The sequence below is a fragment of the Hippocampus guttulatus genome, chromosome 3 (assembly GCF_054856545.1).
Source record: "Hippocampus guttulatus isolate MCC_2025c chromosome 3, RoL_Hgut_1.0, whole genome shotgun sequence".
Classification (NCBI taxonomy): Eukaryota; Metazoa; Chordata; class Actinopteri; order Syngnathiformes; family Syngnathidae; genus Hippocampus; species Hippocampus guttulatus.
The window spans coordinates 20,771,200-20,797,508 of record NC_141263.1 but is presented as its reverse complement, the minus strand read 5'-3'; the positions used below and the strand labels follow the sequence as shown (position 1 = coordinate 20,797,508).

Sequence of the window (26,309 nt, the reverse complement as noted above, 5' to 3'; positions counted from 1 at the left end):
TGTTCATCTAATAAACTATTATATATTATATAATTTAGAATTTCATAGCTGCCGAGCCAAAGTAAAAGCCAATTTTAACGAGTTAGTCAACACAGAAACAAATAGAACTATATTGCCATCTAGTGTACAAAAATGATAACTACACGTACGGCCACTTCATTAGGTACGTAACATCCGTGCCTTCAAAGCAAACCGAAGTTGAAAATGGTTGAGACGAAATGAATGTTTGCGATTCGGCTTAGTTGAACAAACAATATTTCGATCATACGATAAATGTTAATTTTTTTAATAGACAAGGCGTATTTTACGTGCCTTTAATAGTGTTTCGATGGCAAGCTCCTCAAAAATACGTCAATACATGTACTTAATTGGTATTGTTTTCGATGCTGAATAATTAATTACATTTTCTTCAAATTTAATGATTTTATGATAACATTTGACGAACGAAAGTCAGATTTTTATGATGTTGGTCATTTTATGGGTTTTTCTCTCACAGCATCATTGATGGATGGAATTTGTTTCAGTTGCGGTTGTTTTTAAAATGCTATTTAGACATAGCTGAGTTGAGGATGCAAAAACAAGAGGCGTTTCCAAAATATCTTCATTTCCATTTATTTCAAACATAGTGACGAAATAACAATGTATTAGGATATTATGATATGATATAGAACATGACAATAATGTGACAACGAAAAGTCCTACGGATGTTGTTCACCCAGAGGTTCAAAGCCCCGGTCCGCCGGCAAAGATGAGCTCCAGGGCAGCCTGGATATCTCCTTCGGTGGCCTGCAGAGCTCTGAGCATCAGTTCCTCATCCTGGATGCCCATATCTCTGAGCTGTTGCATCTGCGATTGCCAGCGGCCCTGCAGGTATTGCGCGCCAATTGTTTTATTCACTCATGTTTCAGTATGCTCTTTAACACAGATATATTTTACCTGCAGGGCAGACATGTTGCTGGCTTGGAGGGCTTGTTGCAGCGCCTGGCTGAACAGGTCGTTGCTGACGGGGGTCCCTGTCGGCATGGGGGGGCCACTGCTCGACGACTCGGCCTATAGCAAAGTCAGAATAATATCATACCATATTATAGCAATCTCGTTAAAAAAAAGGAAAGCATTCACAGAATGAGAAAAATATTGCCATGTAATAGCATACCATGGATGCTGTTGTCTCAGCATTCAATATTATGTACCGGTATTATGTTTTCTGTACAAAAGCACTGGTGTGAATGCTGATGGCTCAGCATTCACATTCATTTTCTGATCCACAGTATCATTAGTGTTTATGAGGGTCATTCAGCATTTAATCAGTTTTTGATGCATAATATCACTAGTATAAATGTTGGTCTCTCATCATTTACAAAATTTGTTTCGATAGTCATAAGTATTCATGTCAATATTAAGCTCTCAGCATTTACAAACTAATGCTTGATGCGCAATAATTCATGTTAATGCTCATCTCAACAGTGCAAAATGCTTTTTGATTTACAAAAACAGTTATGTAAATACTCGTCTCAGCATTCACCTTATGTTTTGATGTTTCGTAGCGTCAATGTGAATATGTCTCTCAGCATTTAAAAAAAATATTTATTTTTGGGTGCACGATTCACATTCGTGTAACTATTTCTCACCATAAACTGTATAAGACAAAAATTTGCTCTTCTCATATGCACAAACATAGATGTGAATGTTTGGCGTTCATATGACATTATAATTTATTTTTTAAAATAGCACATAACGTGATTGCTTAATTCTCAGCATCCACACAATGAAGCTTGTCCCATGTGTAATTGTGAGATGTTCCAGCATGGCTTGACCTGACTGGCTGTGGTCGGAGTCACTGCGCTGCTTTCCGGCGTGCTAGCAAGGGCTAGCGCTGTAGCTAGCTCACTCTGCGTGATAGGTCGAGGGCCCGTGGCACCGCTGTGGTTCAGAGAGAGCGGCCGTATGCCCACCGATGGCCCCGCTCTGCTCGAGGGGCCCGCCGGGCTGCCCTGCTACATGCACAGAAAAACAACTCATTCATCAGAATTAACGCTTCAAAAGAAGTCCAATGCTGAGATGCGAGCGAAAACTCACAGGCTGGAAGTCTTCATCATCATCAGACATGCCCTCAAACATGAAGCCTCCTTTAAAAAAAAAGTGTTCAGTTTAATCTAAAAAGAACATGAGAAGAAAAATTATATACCGACCTGGCATATCGCTGTAAGAGCTGGCTGAGGCGTTGCGGGTAGAAGAGGCAGCAGTGGACTGCGTGGGTGTGCTTCCTGCCACGGAGTGCAGCACCAGGATGATTGCGTTGACCAGGGCTGGGTGAGAGCTGATGAGCCTGTGAGGAACCAATGGAATCTTCAAGGTTTGCATAAATATATCTATTAAGACAAAAACAAGTACTCACGTGTCTAACATGTTGGGGTCTGTAAACTGCACGAACAGGTCTTTGTCTTGCAGCACGCCTGGAGCGGATTCCAAATGTCAGCATTTGCATTTTTGCACCAATGAAGAAGAAGCGTCACGTCTTACCGAGAGCCACCGGGTCAGATCTGAGTCCTGGTGTGGCCACGATGATCTGATCCAATGACTCTTTGTTGGTTAGCATTTTGTACACCTGGGTGGAGAAAGAAGATGCAGGATTGACTGTGCATTTTACTTATTCTTTGGCTATTTTGTGACAGAAATCAGTGCACCTGTCGACTACATTTCGAGAGCTCTGTTTGGCAAGCATAGAAGGATCAACTCTGTCCTTTGACACTTGAGCGCTCTAGTAAATGGCAACATTTAAAAGTGGGATTGTACAGTTGTACCTAATAGTCAATACACAGGTGTACAAAGTATATTTAAAGTCATTCTCACTGAATCTCTGTAGGTGGAGTGTAGCGAATGAAGGGCCGCGTGAAGCATTCGAAACTCCCTTGCCGCAGTGGCTCTGTTCACAGGTTCTGGAAAAAAAAAAACCCAGATATTTAATGCTTTGGCTTCAAAATGAAAAACATCTTAACATACTGTATGTTACAGTATCAGGCGACACACCTGCAATGCTTTCAGGCTCTGGCCAAGTCTTTTTCAGTATATGCAGCGTGGATCCCGGTTGAATTCCGCAGGCATCCAGTGTGAAGTCGTCCTTCAGCTTACGCCCACAATGGACTAGCTCTGGAACAACGTACACATTTAATGTTATTTGGAGAACAAATAGACATGGAGCATGTCCGAAAAACACATCTTCCCAATGGCTTCCTTCGCTCCCAGGTAATGTTGATAACTTGAACACACCTAATTTTTTATTACCTTTCTTGTAACTAATACTGTTCTGTGTTACAGGACGTGTGTTTACTACAGCAGACATTGCATCTGTAAAGCTGACGATTAATGTGGAGTCTTAACCCTAATAGGAAATGAATGTCCACTTTCACTATACAGGGGAATATAGTAGTTTCTATACTAAAACAGGTACATAATGTCCTTACATAAAATGTAATTGCAACGAAATACTGTACATCCCAAACAATAAACCTTGTCCTGACGCATTCAGAAAAAATCGCAAAAATGGCACCCCTCCTTGCAGGCTACCTTCTGCTTTAATCAAATACCTATGAGGTCCGGGTCGGGTATGGAGTCTGGGAGCTGAGCGGCCACAAGCTGCTTTAATGTGGCAACTCGGTATCCTCCGGGTGCGACGTCCCCTGGCATCATCTCAGGGAAGTGGAAGGTGGATTTGGGCCGATCCAACAGCTTCAGGGACAAGTACCAGTCTGTGGAAGCCATCTGGGGCGAAAACAATACATCGAGTGAAACTCTAATATTTTAATGCAAGAAAGGCGATGCAACCTTAACAAATAAGCAATCGCGGCTAGCCGATATTACGCAGATGCAGTTTCTAGTTCGCAAATATACATTTGAATCTATTTCACGGTGTTTTGACATGTTTAAATGGGTAAAGGCAAGAGTACAAATATAATAATACCCCATGGAAAACTTGAGTATCAGCGCCCTAGTTCAAGAAATGCGCACACTCACACTTTCAATGTTGACGCGAGACTCACTTCCTAGATTTGAGTCACGTGGTATGTGGTGCGTTTACAGTCAGCGTACACGTTAGGGGACTTTCCAGGTCCTTCTACGGTGTATTTTCTTATCCAAAAGAAATATCCCACTAAGACGTTTATGTAAATGTACAATTAACCCATGTTTTATTTTATTTATTTTTAATGGTATTATCATATGCACTTAATCACTTTTTCCACTGGGTTGTTCAGCCGACGCTGCGTCATGTCTTGGGGAAAAATGTGATTCCATTCCATTTCTCTGCAGACATCGAGCGGTGAACCCGAAGTGGGACGCGACTCGCCCCTCCTCGAGATGACATCACCACCGGGCAAAGCAACAAGGAGTGGTTTAGTGAAAGGAAACAGTTCCAAATCAATGGAACACACCCGCGCACTTTGATAAACCCCGACAGACCCATTTTAAGACAGCAAAACACCGCTATCTTGTCACATAACGGGGCGAGAGGAATTTAAAAAACACTCCACCGCTCCTGAAGGCAACATCGACTGTACGGGAAAGACAAGGACGTCACTTGAGCACTTTTTATCCTCTTTGTCCTACCATGGTAAGAAACTGCTCATCTACTACTGGCACACATGTTACGATTGGAGCTTGTTATTTAACAGAACAGGCACCAAAGTCATGAACTCAGACCTGAGGAATTTTATACTTTCTTGCAGGATTAATGTCGTTTTTTTAATGTATTTTTGTCTGTCGTACCGAATCTATGGTCAAGCTAATAATGAAGCGTTTGAATGCCTTAAACGTGTGGTGCCCCCGGTTGGCAAAGTGGAGTCATTACGTTCTATGGTCCGAAAAAAGTTTTTCTCAAAAAAACTTGACTTAAAATGATTAGAGTAGATGTGTTTATTTTCTAAAAGGGATTTTCCTGGCTTTACGCTCTTTATCACATGCTTGTTCAGCAGGCAGGTACAACTTCCTGTGGGATGTAGAGGATGTTGTAGTCCCCATCCGGATAACTTGAGTGGGAAGTAATTCCCGGTGAAGTCATCCTGTCGTGACTGCGTCCATCCATCCATTTTCTGTAATGCTATCATGAGCCATTTGATCATGGGTGAGCGCGAGCCTATCCCATTTAATTTAAAATGGTTGGCAGACGATACCCTGGACTGGTCGCTAGTCAATTGCTGGGCACATTGAGACAAACAATTCACACTTGCATTCACACATCTTTAGTCTTCAGTTAACCTCACACTTAATGTTTTTGGAATGTGGGAGGAAGCTGGAGTGAACACGGATAACTCCACACAGGACAGCCGAATAGTGGATTGCAGATTGTCATCTTGATTGTGAGTCATAAGTGTTGACTGGTGATAGTTTAATTCATCTGATAGTAATCAGTCCGACTGCAATGTAGTTGTACCATTTTTTTTTAAACAAACCCATGTTGTTCTTTCAACCACTTTTTGGGTAAATCTCAGTTGGTTGTTACGGGGGCTGAGCTGGTTGAAGATTTCCTTTTTAATTTTCGACATCCAGAGAATAGCTGGCTTTGTTTTAAAATTCTAAGAAAAAGTACAGGGTGCTTCCAGGGTCATCAACATGCCTATTTAAACGCTATGAAAACACAAACAAGTATGGTATACTGTACTGTATCTCTACAGTTTTTGACCAAAGGTTTTCCAAAATGTCAACATAACAGAGCACAGATGGCACATTTTAGCGTTTTCGTTGAAGCTATTATTTTCCAAAACGTCCTTCTGTGCTGTTGTCATAACGGGTGCCACCGATTTGATCTTTTCCTGTTACAATAATCATGTGTAAGTCAACCACCCCCCCCCCCCCCCCCCTCCACCCCTCTCCCGCTGTGTGCTCCTGATCTTTTCCCACTTGAGAAAGTTATAAAAAAGTTTTAACGAAGGAGTGTTCAAAGGATTTGCATTGCTGGAATGGGGGGGAGCACTGAACTCAGTTCCGGGTGTCTGGATACCACCAGGCAGAGTCGGCCTGTGGTTTGGTTGGTCCAATTTGACGTTGTGCTCTCCAGGGTACAAGTCAAGGGAAATTTGGGGGATGTTTTTATTTCCTAGCTCTGTGGAGATGGCTTGGACAGTCCAAAGAAAGTGGCGAGTTGCTCTGTTATGGAAACGTTGGTCATGATGAGGCTGCAAGACTGACCCACATCCTCTTTGCTCAAGTCAAATTATGAGACTGATGGAAAAATGTAAAACATCTTCGACACTGTAGTTTTACTTCGTTTTAAACTTATGGGCTCAAATTGCGAACGTCCATCCACGTCACTTGACCAAACTGAGAAAACAAGTCAGCCGCGTTTGGTCGCTATCTGAGCCCTTGGGCACTGTGATGTCATTTTCACTTGAGAGCAAGTTGCAAAATTGCCACCTGCTGAGATGGATAAAAATGGGTGCATTTTGCTGCTTGATTCATGTTCCACAAATGCAATATTAACCAGAATGCCGTTTTTACACGAGTGGTATTATCGGGAGAATTTTTGACATTACTAAAACTATCAACGAAAGAAGATTAAAAAAAGAATACAAGCAAGTAAGATCTTTCTAATTGCTCTGTTTTGATCCCTGCAGCGTCACGCCTGAAGAGTTTTTCCCACCGTACGAATCCACCCCGGGATCACCATGATGTCCTTGCTGCTGCCCCTGCTCCTGTCTGCCATGTTGGCCTTCCAAGCTGTTGGTGGGTGTCAGCTGTGGTAACAATATACCCCTTGAGGATCATTTATCTTCTCTCTTCTAAGGCCTTCGCAGGGCAAAAATGAAGCACGGCACTCAAAAGTTCCTGTAGTTTTACACGAGGGGTCGTTTCTTCAGGGGTAGATTTAATGTGGGCCCTTTGGTATGGATCCAGAAAACTGTTGAGACATCGGATATGTTCTCACATTATTTCAGTTGCGAGACTTTTAATGGTTCCCTGGCATATTTATGCCAGGCGCAGAGTTCAGGAACTATGAAGATATACAATGTTGGTGTTTCATCAGGTGTCTGTGCTCAGCTGATTGCCGTGGGGAGTTTTGCGACGCCCTCGATGAAAACTGCTTTTAGAGCAGATTTTCCAGTCGTTGTGAAGGGGCGGCTGGGTGATGTCGCAATGAAGGATTCATAACTTGAAAGTTTCACTTCTGTACAAGCAAAGAAGTTGGGTCATCATAAAACAAGTCACAAATAGCCACAGGCCGACTTGATAACGTCTCCAGGCGCTGTAAATAAAAGAATGGAGTCGAGCATGTCAAAAATTGGGATCTACACCGTGAAAGTTGTATAACCTTCTTTTCTCCGCTGTTGGTGTCGGATGGACTATGTTGTGTAAATTAAACTCTCATACCGGCCGATACAGCATGTCAAAATGTGAGCCCAACATCCTTGGGAAAGCCTGTAAAGTTCAGGAAATTCTTTGGAAAAACAAACAAGATAATTTCAACCTATTTTCTGTAAACAGCCAATTCCTCTGAGGACCGCACTAAACTGATGAAAAAAAAAATGTGACAAGAGTGGGTCTTCATTTTGAATGCAAGATAGGGAGACTGTTTACATGACAACATTCAGTCATGTTTCAGTTCCGCCTCAGTGGACCTCAGTGCAATCACTCGTTCATAAGGCATCCCTTCACTCCTGACACAAATTGCACCACGGGCTGGCTCGTTACTGGCGGCGTGGCATCCACATGGAGGAGGAGTAGATGTGGGCGGCTCATACAATGATTCAGTTTCTCTCCGCAAAGTGGAGCACTAAGTGAATTAGTTGGCTGCTGCACATGTAACTCGATACAAAAACACTGCAGTGGGTGTGCAGATTGTGAAGTCCCCGCGCTTAATCAAAAGGTAACATTAGTAGCTCAACATGGCATCCTGTTTCCAAACAACAAGAACAAAATGGCTGACAAATTAGACCTATGGGTGATTATGCAAAATCTGATCATAGCTCATTTTCATCTCAAGTGGTTATTATTATTATTGCATTTTGCAGTGGTGTAAAAATACATTGTGTCTTATATACCTTTGGGGGGGGGGGGGGTCATACGTTATCTCACTTCTTACTACATTTGATTTCTTCTTTTATAAACTACATTCAAACCTAATTGTGCTTCTTCAGCCGTGCTATTGTGACATACACTATGTTGTTGTCTTTCAAATGCTGTTGAGCCGTACGATTGGACAGACCGGCGCCTTAATAATAATAATAATAATAAGAGTAATAATAATATATTTTATTTGTAAGCGCCTTTCACAGCACTCAAGGACACTTTACAAGCAAGAGCAAAGAATAAAACCACAGATAAAATTATAAATAAAAGAAGAGATAGATTTAAGTAGAATAAGCAAGTCTGAATAGGTGGGTTTTGAATGTGGGAAGAGAGTCAATGTTACGAATATTGGGTGGAAGTGAGTTCCAGAGTTTGGGGGCAGAGTGGCTGAAGGCTCTGCACCCCATTGTGCTGAGACGGGCAGAGGGTATAGAGAGGTGGAGGGAGGATGAGGACCTGAGTGGAATGGAGCCTTCAGCTTTGTTTTGTTGTTGAAGAGGGAAAGTGGCATAAAAAGTTTGGGAAAAGGCCCAATATAATATACAGGTAATGGTTTTCAATTTGGTGTCTAATTGTCTCACTCTTGAGGATCCATTCTTGTATTTTCAATCCCGCTTATTCTATTAACACATTCACTCCCAAAGACGTTTTTAAACGTCTTTTCAGACTTGGTCTTGAATTGGCTGATACTGAATGAGTTAAGGGTCGCGGTATATCTTGAGCCTATCCCAGCTGACACCAGACAACAGGTGGAATAGACGCTGCACTGGTTCCCGCACCAAATTCAGAGGAATGTACACCGAAGAGCAGCATCAGTGACTATCTTTGAGTAGTGTCAGCCAGTGAAAGAGTTATTGGCTGGCCATTTTACTCATAGCTTGTCATTTTTAACCCACTGTCACATTTGCACAGCCAGAGCGAAACAGTCTTAACACCTTAGCCTACCATTTGTATTTAATACAATTTAATACAACCTAGAAGTCACTAGGCTAGAAGTCAAGATGGCGCCCGAGTAGGCAGCCGTCAGCAAGTGCTCTCATGAGCCTTGCTTTTTTTTGTTGTTTTTGTGTTTGTTTTGTCACTTTGTGTTGTTTACGTCATGTGGACCTGATGTGGACTTTTTTCAGCATTTTTTTGGCCACGACATTCATCAAGGAGGAGACTCTGTGCTCGGTGGTTGCGCCTTCTCGGCAGCATGGGTATACCAGCACTGTTTTTGACTGGGAGGAATGTCGGCGCCATTTGACTGTCGTTGCTGGACAGTCCGGGGCGCTTGTGTCTTGCGCCTGTTATGGGCAGCATTTTTCACAGCCCCGCTTTGTTCAGCGGAGAGATCGGTGCTGTTGAACGGTCTGCGGCTGGATGGATGTAAGTCTTGAGGAGCCGACGATGAGAAGAAAGGAGCGTTAGCGCGGAGCGCCGATGCGGATTTGGAACTGGGAGTCGCGGCTTGGAGTTTGAAGCGGATTACGTGGGACAGGAGAGGTGAACTCATCTCTTTTCGTCAATGGACGCTACAGCTTCGTGTTTGCTTTCAAAACTTAGCTTGTAGCAGACGTGTGCACATTTTTCAGCATGACGTCTCTGATCCACTGGTGAAAGGACACTTTGATCCTCTCCTCTTTCATCTAGAACTGCTTCAGACAACAAAGTGTATGCAGAAAAGTGGTGAAGATTGCACGACTGTCTGTGCCCTATGTGTTGTGTTGTGTAATTTTTGTTATTTTGACTTCAAAATGGCGCCGCGAGAGTGGCTGCCTTTCCAGCAGCTCCTATATTTTGTTGTTCTACTTCTTCCTTTCATAACTTTGCTGCTGTGAATTGGGAATTTCTCCATTGCGAGACTAATAAAGGTTTTCTTATGTTATCTTAGAATATTTACCAGATTTCACCCTAGGAGGGGAGCCTAGGGCTAATTCAAATTCATTTGTGTGATTTAATAATATCCCCAGTGGTGTGAAAATATTCTGTTCCCGACTGTCCTTTCAAGTGTGATAGCTCTGAATGTTGCCCCTCCCCCTATGTCGTCCTTTTCTCCAACACTGTGATTGATTTTGCAGAGAGGGTTCTCTTTAGTCTGCACATAAATTGATTACCGTGTATCTGTGATGCTCCTGTTAATTCAATTGCGTCCGCTGCAGGGTCCCGCGGAGGGGTCATCTCGACTAAGACGATACGCATACGCAATCACGTACATCATCAGTCTTGTTGTCCCGAGCGCTACCTCCATCCTCCTTCCTTTCTCCCGTGCGCGTTCATTGAGACCGAGTGCATTACCCAACAAGCACCTCATGATTATTTTAACAAGTCGTCAAAATGCAGGCCTGTGGGACTGTTTAAAATTTGATTTAGGTAATATGGAGCGATTGCACTTCTGCAGGGGTTGTGCGGGACCCCGAGTCATGTGTGGTTGACTGCGCGTCTTGTGGGCTTGCGTGAATGCTTTGGATGGATGCTGAGCCGTGCTTGGAAACCGTTGTAGGCTCGCTCAGCTTCTTTGCTGAGAAGGCAGCTTGCACGGGGATAATGAGTAAAGGGCAAGTCTAGTAAGGCTTTGACCAAACACACCCTTTGCTTGTTAGTGGTTGTGGTTTGGCGACGTGGCAGCGAGGATGGAAGAGCATTACAAAGACAAAACAGTAAACCTTTGATATTCCCTGGAGACAGGGACCAAGCTCAGCGACAAATAAAGAAAAACAGCGAACTGTTATCACGCCCAAATGTTTATAATTGTCCAGATTAAACAGTTAAAAACAAAAACATACCATGAACTATGATCCCTTAACACTTCATGTTATCAGCATTTCAAACTCATCTTACTTTTTCCCCTTAAAAATAAAGGCTTGTAAGAGGCAGTAAGCAGAGGAAAATTGTCTTTTAATAAAGACGTATCACTTCAACTTAGTTCTTTGACACAGACTACTTTCTTATTAAAAAGGACTTTGGCGCCATCTTCTTGCATCCTGGGCCATTTCAGAAGAGCAGAAATCAACAAAAGTATATATATATATATATATACATTAATAAAAGGGAATGGGTTAATTTGTGAATAGATATGGTGAGAGAAAAATATTCTTCCTTTCAGTATGGTGCAGTGCCCTAACAAGCTTTTAAATTGTAAGAGAAAGATGGACAACATCCTGTGAAGGGAAATCAAGGAAGCCTTTATCGCCCTGCTGTTTCTCTTCTTCAACCTTGAAGTTTTCTGTCCTCAAGTGAGATCTGACCCCGTGACCTTGTGTCTACCTTGTTAGCTAACCGCATTCCTTGTCTTTCTTTTTTTTCCCCCCATTTGTGAAACCACAGCTAATCAAAAGGCTCTCGGTGTCTACGGATTTGTAAGTCAGAGGCTCACTCTTATCTGACTGCCCGGGCCCATTAGAGGGTTATTGACAGGATATGAGATGTCTCGCGTCAAGAATGAAGGCAAGAGAGGAAAGAAAGAAAGGCAGAGAAAGAAGGGGGGATGGAGAGAGAAAGCAAGATTGAAGGGGAAAAAACAGCACAAAAGAACATCGCGTCTTGATTTATGACTCTGCGGGAAATAAGCAAGTCTGAGTCCTTATCCAGCCGATCACCTGGATGTCTCCCTGGCGAGTCCACCCCTTTGTGATTTCCTGTGGAATGAAACATAAGAAAGGAGGAGATTCTATTCAGAGCTTGATGTTGAAAGTGACCCCTTTTTTTGCGCAAAGGCTGTGTGTGAGGATGTGGAGTTCAAACAGTCGACAGGCCGGTCCAAAACGCCCAGAATGAAAATGTGCGTGCAACATCACAAGTTGACAGAAGGGGGCAGTGTTGTACAAGCATAACACTCTTCTCAATCTGAGACCGAGATTTTTTCATGGTGAGTTGCGTCACATTTACATAAAACAAACCAAACATGTATTTTATTAAAATATGCGTGCGACCATTTTAAAGATGAATACATACAGTATAATCACATGAAAAAGTGCATTGAAGAGCGTGATGTTATCAAACTAAGGAGTAAACGGTACACATTTGTGGAGGTTCATGGCTACGATGCTTGTCTACTAGTCTCTTCCTGACCCACCTGGGACGGGTTTGTGATGCACCATTAAACAATAGTTTGTTTAAAACCTTAAATTGTTTCCCATTTAGCCTGCTCTGTAAATGGATCCACCTTTTCATCTGCCCTGTACTGTAAACTCGTAGTAAAACCGTGCAATTCCCACAGAAGTCGGAATTACCCTTTCAATGTGTGTGTGCACACTGTGATTAGCGGATGGCTCCAATCATTGTATAAATATCTCTGTCCAGTTATTGAAAGGTAATTATTACTTTGACAAAAGGACGGCTGAGACGCTAATTGTGTGGCAGAAAATATAAAAGGTCAGGTGTCTTGCAGCGGTGGCCCAAAGAAAATGAATTGATGATTGGAAATAATCTCTGGAACAAAATGAAAATATAGGCCTAAATATTGTGCTATGATGAAGTTTAGTAACTTACATTAAATTATTTTGCAGCGATTGTGAAAATGCTACATAAATAAAGATGTATTTTCGCAGTGGTCAACTTTGTAAGGTTACACCGTACCATTAAATTGTGTTTACTTCCGGCGGTATGTGACTTAACATGCCCGGTGCCCGGTGCTGAGAACATTTGTTATTTGTCAACGTGACCGATGTCAGTCATGCTGACAGGAAGCTCTTTGCTCCACTGCAGCTCCCTTTCAGCTTCTCCATTGTAGTGTCAAGAGTTACTTGTGTCCAACTCCTCACACTGTGTTGCTACGGACCTGTCAGGAGTCAAGAAGGTGTGGAATATCAATGTGGTCTCTGGCCTTTGGGGCCATGGAGGAAACCGCGTTTTAGGTGTGTGTGCACGCTCGAGTCTGGGCGCGAGACTAATCGTTGTTTGATTGTATTGATACAGATACTATTCATACATGACAATTATCCATTTTCAAAACTTAATATATTTAAATTACGGTAATTAGACGAACAAAGATACATTATTTTGAGGAAATACTTTTTTTTTTTTGATCACCGAAGAGTGATCTGATAATTTGTGTAATAACATCCCACAGAACACAAATGTGTATCAGTGAATTAAACTCCTAAGAGACTTTGTGGAAGAGCTGACCTTTTTTTATGCCTTTGCCTTTTTTTTTTTTTTTGGTTTTAATTTTTATCCATCTATCCGATCTGCTTTATCCTCACAGGGGTCGCGGGGTACCGTATTTTCCACACTAAAAGGCACACTGAATTATGAGGCGCACCTTCAATGAATGACCTATTTTGTAATTTTTTTGCATATATTGGACGCACCACATTATACGACGCAATCTACGATGCATTCACTAGATGGAGCTACGCTCAAGGAAATGCCAACAGAATGCTACACTACACTACACCCTGATTTACCGTATTTTCACGACCATTCGACGCACCGTATGGTTGGGCGCAGTCTCATTAATGGGTGCTATTTCTGTATTTTACACATAGACAAAACGCACTGTATCATTGGGCGCAATTTTAAAGTGGTAAAACATACGGCATGCATGCGCGCACGCTAAAAACACGTTAGCTTGTAGCATACGGTAGCATGCCAAGACATACAGATACAAGCTAAAAACACGTTTTTAAAAAGGCAACGAAGCAAAACGGAGTTCCGTTGTATTTTATTTAGCCATCGTACAATGTACTCACGTTTTTCGATTAATCATCACCCAGAAATCCATCAAAGTCCTCATCCTCTGTATCAGAATTGAACAATTGTGCAAGTACCGGTAATCCATCAAAAACGCCGTGTTCCCTCTCGTTGTCAGTCACTCCCATTGCCATGTGGCTCCACAGAAATGATGCCGGCTTTGCCAAAAACTCGAAGAACAGTGCAAGCAGACACGTTCGTCCAAGCAGCCACAATCCATTCGCAAATTGTGGCGTAACTCGCCCGGCGCTGCCTCTCACTCTTTGTAAAGTTGTGTTTGCCATCGTTCATTCATTGTTCCCATGCCGTTCGCAACTTTACTTTGAACGCCCGGTTGATGCTGATGTCCAGCGGTTGGAGTTCTTTAGTCAAGCCTCCGGGAATAACGGCAAGCTCAGAGTTCATTTGCTTGACTTGGTTTTTCACCGCTCCTGTGAGATGGGCACGCATGCCAAAAGCATAACCGATGGCTTGAAGTTTGAACTGAGCTTCGTAGGCGTGTCTCTTTGTAGAATTTATTTTCGGGGGTTCTTAGAAACCAAAACCGAAGTTGTTTTGCAACAATGCACATAGCCACACTCTATACAGGTGTTGGTACCTGCTTGTAGCGTCCCTTTAGCGTCCACTTACACGCCCACCCTTCACTCATTGGCGGACTGCTTCCCCGCATGCCTGTCACTCACGTCTGCCTTTTCTCTCTCTTTCTCTCCATATATGTATATATACACGCCCACCCTTCACTGATTGGCCGACTTCTTTGCCGCATGCCTGTCCACAGTCACTTCCGCCTTTTCTCTATATAAACAGCGTGTCGGCTGTCAGTCAGGTTTTGGAACTCAGCGCATAGACAAGACGCTCCGCATCATAAGGCGTCCTGTCCATTTTGGAGAAAATTTTAGACTTTTAATGGCGCCTTATAGTCGTGAAAATACGGTATATAGTGATGATCAGATGTCAGTAAAACTTATTTAATAAAGCAGCAACACGGTTCACTTAACCAACAGCAAGTTATAACATTGACTCGTTAACGTTGAACTCTCTTGCCGCTGCTCTATTTCCGTGTTCAACTGTGAAACCGATCGCCTTAAGTTTGAACTTTGCATTGTAAGATGCTTCTAGCAAGGAGCCATTTTGGGGTTGACATATTACCGTAATGACCATACACAAGGCGTATCGGATTGTAAGGCACCTTGTGAGATTTTAAGAAAACTGAAGGCTTTTAGGTGCAGCTTTTAGTGTGGAAAATACGGGAATCTCTATTTATTTATTATTATTATCCAGCAAAACGGATCATTCTAATGGCCTACAGACCATACTATGCTCGGACATGCTCGGCCACTGCAGTCAGATTGTTTGGCAAGTGTAAGCACTCTGTATTGTGCTCCAGGCCGTATGGATGGTATAGGTGGCGTTGGGACACAATCACAGTGGGCCAGCTTTTACCTAGATAAAGACTGCCACCACGACTGTGCTTTGGCACAATAAATCTGACCCCCTTCCATGTCCAGTGCTGCCCATGTGCCATGTGGCACAGATTCGGTCATCAGCATATACGCATGTGCCATCAATGCTGTCATACAACACTATATGACTGGACTTTTTTTTTTTCCAACACTCTGTGCCTTATTTGAAGTTGGCTTATTTATAGTATGCTGGTTAAGGACGCTCATGCACGAGTGTGGGCATGGATCATAGACATGATCATTTCCCCGTGCTTGTAATGAGGTGCGATTATCGCTTCCATTGTCAGGCTGCACAGATAAGCAAGGTATATTAAGGTGCATCAGGTTGTTGAAGCACAAACATTGAGTAAATACACCATATGGACAAAAAGTACTAGGACACCTGGTCATTACGCCTACAGGACGTGAAAACATACGGAGTTGTACACTCTTCTGGGATAACATTCTGCATGATTTTGGAATGAGTTGTTCATTCAGAGAAGTGTGATGAACCTGAATCTCAGTTTTTCCCCATCTTAAGGGTATTTGATGGGTACGTTGAAACGAGTATATGTAAAATGACGAAGAATTCAATGGAACAAAAGGGGTACAACACAAAGTTAAAGGCATGATGTTTATGAAGGATCAAGTTTTAACCAAACCTAACAAGCATGCTGAATGACTACTGTGATGTAACTTTGCCGGTGCATTATGCCAGTTGTCTCAGACACCGTTTATAGCGCCAATCTTTTGGACAGCCACACTCAAAATGTCTTCTTCGCCATTTTCTTATACGAGATAACTCGTCAAAAACGTCTCCGGCGACAGTGTATATAAAACGTTCCAGTTGGTGCAACCCATGCTGATTAGCACAATGCGGTTAAATGCTCTGCTCGCACCCACACTTGCCTCGAGCCTCCATTCCCATCATCAGAGGCCTACATAGCGATAGCGGCTTGTCAACACCTGACAAAAGCACTTTTATTGTAGGAAGGTGTTAGAAAGTTCCACAGTGATGGTTATTCTTGAAATTAGAGTGGAGAGCGGTGTGAAGATCATTTAAACACTTTTTTTTCTTCTTCTTTCCTAGTCGGCGCTCGCCGCTAAGCAGGGCCGGCTGCCAGCGACTTAAATGAGTTTATTTCATGTCGGCTGTGAAAGTGCCCGTCTCTGTCACGTAGGCGCTCAAACAGAGCTGAGGCCCATAAACACAAAGTGCAGCGTGTAAATCCTGGCAGCCTGACGTCTCCCAGCCTGCCCTCGATGGCTGCTCAGCATGTCTTTATAGAGAGGGCAGGAGAGGAGAGTCCTTCCTTTCCCTCTGGGAAGACCCCACTGGTAAGACTACAAGATCCACCAGCCAGCCACCTCTCTCCTAAATCAAATACCACGACTTACTTTCGGAGAAGACACTGGGGCTACTGCCTCATTGACCACCCAGCAGCTACTCCCCTAGGACCACCACATTCTTTCGAAGAAGACACCCATCACTATACAGGGGGTCCTCGGCAGAGTTCCGTTCCCCAAGCAGCTGACATAACCTGAATTTGTGTGTCATGATCCGGGACAGTAGCACCGTAGAAAAGTCATATTCACAGATGGGCTGAAACGAGTCTTCGATTAATTTGGGTTATTTCAGTTCAAAAAAGTTGCTTGAGGCATTTCTACTGCCTCGCCTATTTACGTGTTCACTGTCAGGAAGAAGTCAAGCTACCTGCAGCAGCAATTGTTCACCCCATGCATGACAGTAACATGCGGCCAAGCGTGGTGAGAAGGCCAACTTCCATATCAAGCATCGATTCGTCCATCCATTTTCTAATCTGTTTATCCTCACGAGGATTGCGGGTGTGCTGGAGCCTATCACAGCCGTCATCGGGCTGTACGCAGGGGAAACCCTGAACTGGTTTCCAGCCAATTGCAAGGCACACATAGACAAACAACTATTCGTATTCACAGTCACACTCAGGGACAATTTAGAGCACGGGTGTCAAAGTCAAGACCCGGGGGCCAGATCCGGCCCTCCACGTCATTTTATGTGGCCCCCGGGAGCAAATCATGTGTGTCAATTTTCATGATTCTTGCTGAAATCCGTATCGAAATGTCAAATTGCCATGGGTAATAAATAACATTGCAATTTTGCTCTGAGGGAAGCTGTAACTTTGAAGTGGCCCGCAACAAAAAATGGTTTTGACACCCCTGATTTAGAGTTTTCCATTAACCTGCCATGCATGTTTTTTGAATGTGGGAGGAAACCGCAGTACCCGGGAGAAAACCAAGGCAGGCATGGGGATAACGCACAGAAAGGCCGGAGCCAGAATTGAACCCTGTACCTCTGCAGTGTAAGGCAGACATGCTAACTAAACAATCACCGTGCCACCTCAATATAAACCTTTGCTGACCAAAGAACATATGGTACGTTTTAAATTTGAAGTTATTCCCGGCAGTGTGTCGCATCGTCATTGCTGACTTGATTCATCATTCAGACCGTCTGAGCCATCACAAATTGTTGCTACTGACGTCCAATACAACGTCATCCTGAAATAATTTTCAGTCGCTAATTAAAAAAAAAAAAAGACCTCATTATGCTGACACATAGTGTAATCTTTAATCTCGCCCGATTAAAATTAAACAGTTCCATACTGGGGCCAGGGAAGTATACTGTGGTCACACTAGCCAAGGGGTGGGCAAACATTTTGGCTCGGGGGCCGCATTGACTTTTAAAATTTGACAGAAGGGCCAGGTCAGCACAAGCTATGGTACATAAAAAAAAAACTGCGTTTGTTGACAGTCCATATCAAACATCAACAGAACAAAAGCATGAAAGTACGGTATTAATATACTTTTTTTAAATGACAAAAGTGTTGTTGATGACCTATTTTAGCCTGTGCATCGCTGCAGATGGGTTGTGATCAGACCAGTAGAAGTAGAGCGATACAGAGGTACTAGGTGGTCGAAAAGATTGCCCCGCCCCCCCGTGTTCTGCAACTTCAAGTCAATGCGCCACCTGGGGGTGAAATGCCTGTCATTGCAAGTCCAATTGAAATGAATGCAATCATTCACATCGAACCTTAATTGTGGACCAACCTTCGACGGGCCGGATTAAAAAGACCAACGGGCCGGATTCGGCCCGCGGGCCGTAGTTTGCTCACTGCACTAGCCAAACAATTACTGAGGGTGCCGAGTGTTCCCGCGCATGGTACTGGATGTGTAGTGTTTGTTGGCTTTGAGAGAGGAGGGGCAGAGCACAAACAAGTACATCCCGGCATTGCTCAAGCAAGTAGACATATGTCCACATACTCCCATGCTCTTTGTTAGCTTCCAATTTGTGGTCTATGGCGGGCACCATCTTGATTTTTCTGGTCCCACATCACTGCCACACCAAAAGGTTTGCTCAAACTAGCCAGGAATTAAAACTAGCATCTTGAGATCAATAATCATTTAATGCTTAGCAGTTTGCCACTATGCTACTGCATCTTGTATCTTGTCTCGGGCAAATATGCTTTCTGTAACCAGAGCAGCCCTGAGTCACAGGCACGCAGATCTCAAAGAGACAAAATGCAAGCAGCGATATGCCTCACACGGTATTTCACCTCTGACGAATAGGACATCAGATGCACGCTTTTCCATGACGTCAGCCTTGCTCTCGTCTCCTCTTGTCCCCTCTCCCAGTTCCCTCCCCCTGATGCATATTCCAAAATTGTTCCCTATGTTCTCTTTCCAATTGCAGGTCTGTGTGACTACACAAGGGCCCTGTGTAGGCCCTACAGAGCGTAACAAAAAAGACAGTGAGATGAGCAGGAGAGGTGTTATATTTGATATTGTGATATTTTCTTCTGTTCTTTGAGTCAGCCAGTGTAGAGAAATTAGAGATTGCTCTTCTTTCCAGATATTATTTTTATTTTTATGATTTAATTTCGTCCCCCCCCATCTTTCTGAATTTCACCTGGTGGTGTGAGTCAGCCATGGCCACTCTCAGAGTGATTTAATTGCACTCTACCTCCCCTCTTATCTCAACATGCATATCATGGAGTATCACTGACGGAATATTGAAACATTATTCATGAGTGCAAACAATGAGATTCAGAATTGAACACCTAATCCGTTGGATATAGTTAGTTAGTTAGTTCCGCCCGCTCCTATTTGGAACATTGGGCGACGAGCCTCCTCCATTTGTTCCGGTCACTGGCGACCTTTCTTGCTCCATGCCAGCTGACACCCATCTCACTGAGGTCTTCTTTGGCAGTCTGTCTCCACGTCTTCTTTGGCCTACCTCTCTTCCTCTTTCCACCCTCTGGCATCCAGTCCATGGCCACACTTGCCGGTCTCTCTCTTGGCAGCCGGAGTACGTGGCCGATCATTTTCCTTCTCCTTTCAGAGACAATGTCTGACAGTTCAGCCACTCCTGCCCTCTTCATCACCTCCTCGTTGGTGATGTGGTCTCTCCATGAGATCCTCAGGATGGATCTCAGGCAACGCCGATGAAAGACATCTAACTTGTTGGTAATGTTGGCTGTCTTCATCCATGTCTCACAGGCGTAAATCGCTGTTGGGATAACCACTGACATATAGAGGCGTAGCTTGGTGGTCGTAGTGATGGCTTTCGATGACCAGATGTTGCGGAGGCGTTGGAACACTCCCGCAGCTTTACCAAGTCTACTGTTGACGTCTTTCTCCACACCACCTGTATTTGAGATGTTACTCCCAAGATATGTGAAGCTGTCAATGTACTCTATGTCATGTTGGTGTAGAGTGAGTGGTTGAAGGTGTTGGTGCTGTCCGACGGCCATGGCCTTGGTCTTTTCCTGGCTAATTCGTAAACCGACCTTAACTCCGTGCTCATGCAGATTGTTGGTCAACTCCTGGAGTGCGGGCTGGGTGTGACTTAACAGAGCCAAATCATCTGCAAATTCCAGGTCAGCTAGTCTGCTCCCTCCCCACTTGATACCAACTTCCTCCCCTGTGATGGACTTCCTCATCACAAAGTCAATTATGATGATGAAGAGTAGGGGTGACAGAATGCAACCCTGTCTTACACCAGTGACAATGTCAAAATCATCAGTTGTGCCACTGTTGGTTTTGACACAACAGGTTGAGTTGTGGTACAATGACCTGAAGATGTTGATGTACTTGAGGGGTACACCATACAGCTGGACGATCTGCCACAGTGACTCCCGGTGGATGCTGTCGAAGGCTTTCTTGAAATCGATATAGTTGATCATGAGTGGTGTCTGAAGTTCTTGGCACTGCTCTATGATGTTTCGAAGGGTAAAGATCTGTTCGGCGCAAGACCTTCCCTTCCTGAAACCGGCTTGCTCTTCCCTCAAGATGTTATCCACTTCATCTTTAAGGCGATGTAGCAGGACACTGCAGAATACCTTGCTGGGGATTGACAGCAGTGTAATGCCCCGCCAGTTATTGCAGTCTGCAAGGTTTCCCTTCTTAGGAAGCGTGACAATGACCCCACGTCTCCAGTCGGCAGGAACCTCTTCAGTATGCCAAATCAGGTTGAACAGGTGGGTAAGGCTCTCCACAACAGCGTCTTGGCCGTGTTTCAACATCTCGGCAGCTACCTCATCGAGTCCCGGTGCCTTGTTGTTCTTAAGGCCCTTGATTGCTCTGGCAACCTCAGTCTCGGATATCTCTTTCGATGTAATATTTAGAGCTGGAGCTGGTGTCTCTTGATCGAAATTGAAGAGCACGGGAGGCATTGGTTGGTTGAGAACCTCCCTGAAGTGTTCCAGCCATCTTGCTTCTTGCTCCTCGTCGCTTAGAAGTGTCCTGCCATCCTTGCTCCTGATTGGCACGCTAGAGCTGCTCCTGGAGTTGGTTAGCTCCCGCACGATCTTGTATAGGGTCGTCGTGTTGTTGTTCTCGGCTGCTTCCTGTGCCTCTCTTGCTTTCTCTTCTAGCCACTGTCTTTTATCCTTCCTGCAACTCTTCTTCACTGCCCTGTCCAAGCGCCTGTACTCCTCGTCTTCCATCCTCCAGCTCCGGAGCCTCCTCTTTTGTTCTCTTTTTATCTTGGCCACTTTCCTTTCATCAATCAACTTCCAGGTGTTGTCTGTTATCCATCTCTCTTTGTTGGTACCCCTCTTTCTGCCGATAACTGCTTCTGCAGTTTCAGCAATGGCACAAGAGAACATACTCCACTGCTCCTCAATGTTTGCAAGGTGTTGTGATACCTTGAGCTTCCGACTCAACTCCTCACAGAAGCTTTCTGAGATGTTGTTATCCTTTAGCTTGTCCACTGCGTAAGGTCTCTTGGGCTGCACCTTTTTCACCTTCTTCAGCTTCAGCTTGATTTTACTCACCACAAGGAAGTGGTCTGAACCCACATCTGCACCTCTGTGGGAGCGAACGTCGAGCAATGACGAGCGCCACCTTGTGTTGATGCAGATGTAGTCCAGTTCGTTCTGGGTCCCGCCACCAGGTGAAACCCAGGTTACTTTGTGGATCCGCTTGTGCTCAAAAAAGGTGTTGCCAATGCTCAGGCCGTTGGTACTGGTTAGCATCAACAGTCTCTCCCCGTTGTCGTTCGTGGAGCCTGCAGACCCATGTGGTCCAACTGTGGCATTCAGGCCCCTTCTGTCATCATCCAGTTTTGCGTTGAAGTCTCCAATCAGCATTTTGATGTCATGTCTGGGGATCTCCTCAAGCACGGTCTGGAGCTGGTTGTAGAAGGTGTCTTTATCGTCCGCTGAGGCAGCTTCGGTTGGGGCATAGACTTGTACGATGGTTACTTTGGCATATCTGGTGTAGAGCCTTGCTGTAATAACCCGTTCATTCACCGGCTTCCATCCAATCAATGCTTTTGCTGCACTATTGGAGAGGATGATGCCGACTCCATGAGAATGGTGGTCTTGCTTCCCAGAGTACAGAAAAGTTGCTCCATCAACCACGAGACGCCCTTGCCCCGTCCACCTCATTTCACTAACGCCTAAGATGTCCAGGCGATAGTCCCTCATATTCTTCAGCACCTGGTCCATGCGACCAGACTGGAACATTGTGCGCACATTCCAGGTGCCTACTCTGGTGTTGGTTTTGGTTCCAAAGATCGGGGTCATCAGGGGTCGGGCTTCCTGCTGGATTTCACCCGGCCCCGTCATAGATACATCCAAGGATGTGCCGTCTCTTCTTCGCCGTGGTTTACCGGAATGGCTTCCTCTCGTCGTTTCTGTAACAGGTTTTGTTTTACAGGGTGAGGTTGTTAACCTCACGCCCAACCCCCAACCTGGAGGACCAGTTGGATGCAGTTTAACGTCGTACCCAGGACAAAGTATATATGGTATATATACTTTCAGTATATATCCGTTGGATATATACTGAACAAAATACGGTAGATCAACATAACACTTATTTTTGCTCCCATCACTCCTCGATCAAATATTGATCTGATACCAGATTTTCTTGCCTACGATCGATTCTCAAATGTCATACCTTTGATATATTTGAAATTCATACCTTTGATATGATCGTGTAGTCATTTCAGGTACTGTATTTGTTGTATCATATCAGAAAAGAAAGTGGTGTTAAAGATTAGCGGACACATATAAGGAGTGGAATGCTACGATCTCCGCGCAACAAAAGAAAGTTAGATATGCCTCTTACATGTTGATAGTTAGTGCCAAAATCATTGGTGAAATTCCTCAGATAAGTGTATGTGGGAAACCCTGTGGCAGTAATGTCTTCGTGGATCTGATTAATGACATCATTGATGACTTAAGACATTAGAGCCAATCGAATTCTGCACGAAATGCAAAATGTCATCCCATCCAATATAGCTGATCGGATCGACGGAAATAGAAAGTCAAATATATCCTTCCGAAATCGTGGAAAAAACACGTGACTGTAATTTACTGCCGTTCAATCCTGACTTTTTTCTTCTTACAATTCGGTCTGTTGTCTGGCTGCGTGCAACACACCACCACTCACAGCAGGAATAGCACACAGAACAAGGCACACAACAGAGCACATGGCGACTGATGCAATTATCGCGTGACACAATGAATCAATGATGAAATTCATTGCCACCACTTTTAATTATTGATTGTATTGATATGTGGCAGCCAGTCTCTCTCTCTCTCTCTATCTCTCTCTCTCTCTCTCTCTCTCTCTCTCTCTCTCCCTCATATGCAAAGATGGGCAGGCAGAAGGTCTGTGTGCTGACGGAAGGTTTTTCAATCCGTCACTGATGGACACCCAATTTTCTGATGAATGATGACTCTTTGGGGGAAAAAAAAAAGACTGACTAAGCACTGATGGAGTTGGATTATCTTCCGTTTCCAGTAGATATACATGTATACGGCGTCGGTTCACTGAATAGCCCACCCCTTCATTCTCAACCAAAGCATATTAGGAAGTGTGAGGCTTCATCATCGACAAGCTACTTCCCAAGGTGTATTTATTTGGCTTGTTGGCTGACAAATCTCACTCGCTTCTATCCCTGGAAATGTTTTTTAGCGTGTGGGAAGGACTGCGTGATTGGGTGATTTTGGACAATTTGGGAAATAAATAAGTGTGGGGTTAACATTTTTTTTTTTTAATATATACTTATTGGTGCTTAAAAAAACCAGCCCGACACACGGCAGCTTTTTTTAGTTGTTGATCTCCCCATGGACATCGGAGAATGATTCTGTGGGAATGGCAACCTTGAGAGGTCAATCGTGGCTGCTCTTGGTCCAAATTTCATCGGGCAACATTTGAATTCCAAATCCGGTCACGACTGTGGAAACAAAACATGTTTTATACCATTAACTTCTTCAGTTATCAAGGTGACACTGCATTCACTCCATCCCCCATAAAACATGATTGCACGTTCTAAAACTATAAACAGGAAAGGATTATTGAGGCATCAGAGCCTTTTTCTCCCCGTTATCTTGCAGCAATTTTACTGTTGGCCGATAGGTGGTACTGTTCCTGTATCAGTGGCAAGGGAAGGTACCTCGTTGGGATTTGCTAAACGTACATTACATTAAATTTTAAAAAAAACGAGACTGCCTCGACTCAGCGTTCATATATGAAGGCCCTCAGATGAAAGTCTTGTTTCTTGTTAATTGGGCAGTTGATTCAAGCACCCCTGCATCGATCGAATCGTCTCCATACTGAACGAAGTGAGTCAACGCTGACGATACTGTGCGGTGGAGTTCAAAAGAGGGTGAAGAGGCAAAAACATGACCCTGATTATAAGCATTACTTGGACAAAACATTGTGTCGCTCCGGGGTTAAGAGTATTTTTTTTCCCGTCCTGTGCTGTGATGCTGATGAGTGTATTGGCGTTGTTTTCGAGCAGACAGAGATCAATGAGGAGCGCTGACTCGCAAGGATGCCACGGAACGGCTGCCTGAGATGGCCACTAATCCGGAATAATTACGCCTTCGCCCTCGTCTAGACAAACAATGCAGCACGCGCAATGCCGCTCAATCAGCGACTTTTTCAATAAAAGCGGCGCTGGCATTGTCTCCCCCCAAAAATGTACACTCAAGAGTTTTTGCTCCCCCGTTGCCATAATCCCCTTTTACCAACTTTATGCTGCCAGACTGTGCAAGCAATCTATCTCATTCTGAAGAGAATCTAGTATACGTTTCAAACCGCTTGGCTTTAAAAGGTATCAGTCTCCGACATTTTAACACACTAAATTTATGCATAACTGTGGAATAAATACTCTTACACACTAGCGGCATGCTTCCTCTGTTTCCGCGCTAAATTTTTGATTGGTATTTCTTCTCTTTCTTACGTTTTCTTTGAAAGCATTCAATTCCAAAGTTTGCACAATGTCACTCACATGCTGCTCCCCCTCTTTTGTAGCAATGATGGAGGTACACGTCCCCGACCAGCCCGTGGTGGCATTACACAATACGGACGTCATTCTAAACTGCTCCTTCAGTTCCACCGGCCCCTTCAACGCGTCTGACGTGACAGTTTTCTGGCAGCTGACCGACACCAAGCGCAGCGTGTATGGATACAGCGAAGGACACGATCAGCTGGCAGACCAGGCTGAAAGGTTCGCCAACCGCACTGCCCTGTTCCCTCATGAGCTGGTCCTTGGAAACGCCTCGATGCTGCTGAGGAGGGTGGTGGTGGCCGACGAAGGCAGCTACATGTGCTTTGTCAGAGTGCGGGAATACGGCAGCGCTGCATTGTTTCTGCAGGTGGCGGGTGAGTTTAGCTTTGTACCACAGACTTTAAAACACATATCCCCATGACAATATGCAACCCCATTTAATATGAACAAAGGCAACTATGGGAATTATTTACAATTTAAGAATGAGCTAAGCTATCCTGAATGTCGACCCTGAAACTGACTAATATCAATCACCCACTTAACCAAAATAGCATGCAGTAATCCATGCACATATTTTTCTGCTTTTCCATTCCATGGTAGCTACTTGACTCAACTCTACTCACTCTTTTACAGTGATCAAACCAGGTAGTAGCATGTCCCTCGAAAATGTTCCAAGCCTCCCGAAAGGATCTCATTAGATTGACATGAAGCCTTTCTGATTCCTTATTGATAAATCAGATTCATTAGTACCATATCACTGCGCGAAAGTGTAAATATAATGCACTCGTATTGCACTGACACTATCTTGTGCCCAAAGTGTTTTGCAGCGGCTAACATTCACCCATTCACACACACATTCATACATCAATGGGCGGCTCCTTCCATGCAAGGAACTGCCCAGCCCGCAAGGAGAAAATTAGAGTTCAGTCACCCTGAAATGTCGAAATTACACAATAAACTCCTGCTTTCGTTGCTCAATACATGTTGCTGTGCCCTCGCTCTGGACACTGCAGTATTATATTTCATAGTTTGCACTTAGCTGCAGTCAATTTTCTTTCTATCGTCAGTCTCCTCTCTGATAAAATGGAAAATCAAATGACACAAACCTAAACTGAGTGGTCTGGATGGTATTTCGCAAACCATCCAGTCCTATATCGATGTAGTCCTCAATACCAGTCATTATTAGCAAAAATAACAGTCTGGAGGAGACGTGTTGTACTTCTTTGTAGTTTTGCATGTCCAAGGTAAAGATAACATCAGTCAGTGGTCTATTTTTGGACTATCTCCTACTGAAGGAATTATTCAGAGTAATATCCTCACAAAGTGTAGTTTTGGAGGCTAACCCCATTGTTTTT

The 26,309-nt window shown here is 44.0% G+C and overlaps 2 protein-coding genes across 4 annotated transcripts in view; one reads left to right on the top strand and one right to left on the bottom strand.

The window, feature by feature from the left end:
- Positions 1–596: 596 nt before the first annotated feature.
- Positions 597–4,041, bottom strand: LOC147207825 (ubiquitin-like protein 7). Of its 3 annotated transcripts, none has more exons than XM_086107979.1 (11): positions 4,012–4,041; positions 3,585–3,759; positions 3,028–3,147; positions 2,851–2,936; positions 2,521–2,605; positions 2,396–2,453; positions 2,190–2,326; positions 2,077–2,126; positions 1,815–1,994; positions 943–1,050; positions 597–870 (listed from the first exon to the last, which is right to left on the bottom strand). In XM_086107979.1, exons 2-11 carry the CDS (start codon positions 3,757–3,759, stop codon positions 724–726), a joined length of 1,146 nt encoding a protein of 381 aa, XP_085964105.1. In that variant the 5' UTR covers positions 4,012–4,041; the 3' UTR covers positions 597–723. The 3 variants fall into 3 exon arrangements, with proteins under 3 accessions (XP_085964105.1, XP_085964104.1, XP_085964106.1); XM_086107978.1 differs by having other exon boundaries at positions 3,959–4,037; XM_086107980.1 differs by having other exon boundaries at positions 1,815–1,991; positions 3,959–4,037.
- A 329-nt stretch (positions 4,042–4,370) lies between these two features.
- The window catches only part of cd276 (CD276 molecule), a 77,863-nt gene continuing 55,924 nt past the window's right edge, over positions 4,371–26,309 (top strand). The window contains exons 1-3 of the mRNA XM_086107371.1: positions 4,371–4,606; positions 6,606–6,714; positions 24,978–25,328. Coding sequence (XP_085963497.1) covers positions 6,657–6,714; positions 24,978–25,328 — 409 coding nt within the window. The 5' untranslated portion in view covers positions 4,371–4,606; positions 6,606–6,656. The remainder of the gene's footprint in view (positions 4,607–6,605; positions 6,715–24,977; positions 25,329–26,309) is intronic.

Excerpts from the sequence above, each read along its gene's own strand:
- LOC147207825 (XM_086107979.1), bottom strand. The coding sequence starts at position 3,759 with ATGGCTTCCACAGACTGGTACTTGTCCCTGAAGCTGTTGGATCGGCCC. Across the intron at positions 2,454-2,520 it reads ATCTGACCCGGTGGCTCTCG|GCGTGCTGCAAGACAAAGAC; the intron begins GTAAGACGTGAC and ends AATCCGCTCCAG. Across the intron at positions 871-942 it reads AAGCCAGCAACATGTCTGCC|CTGCAGGGCCGCTGGCAATC; the intron begins CTGCAGGTAAAA and ends GGCGCGCAATAC.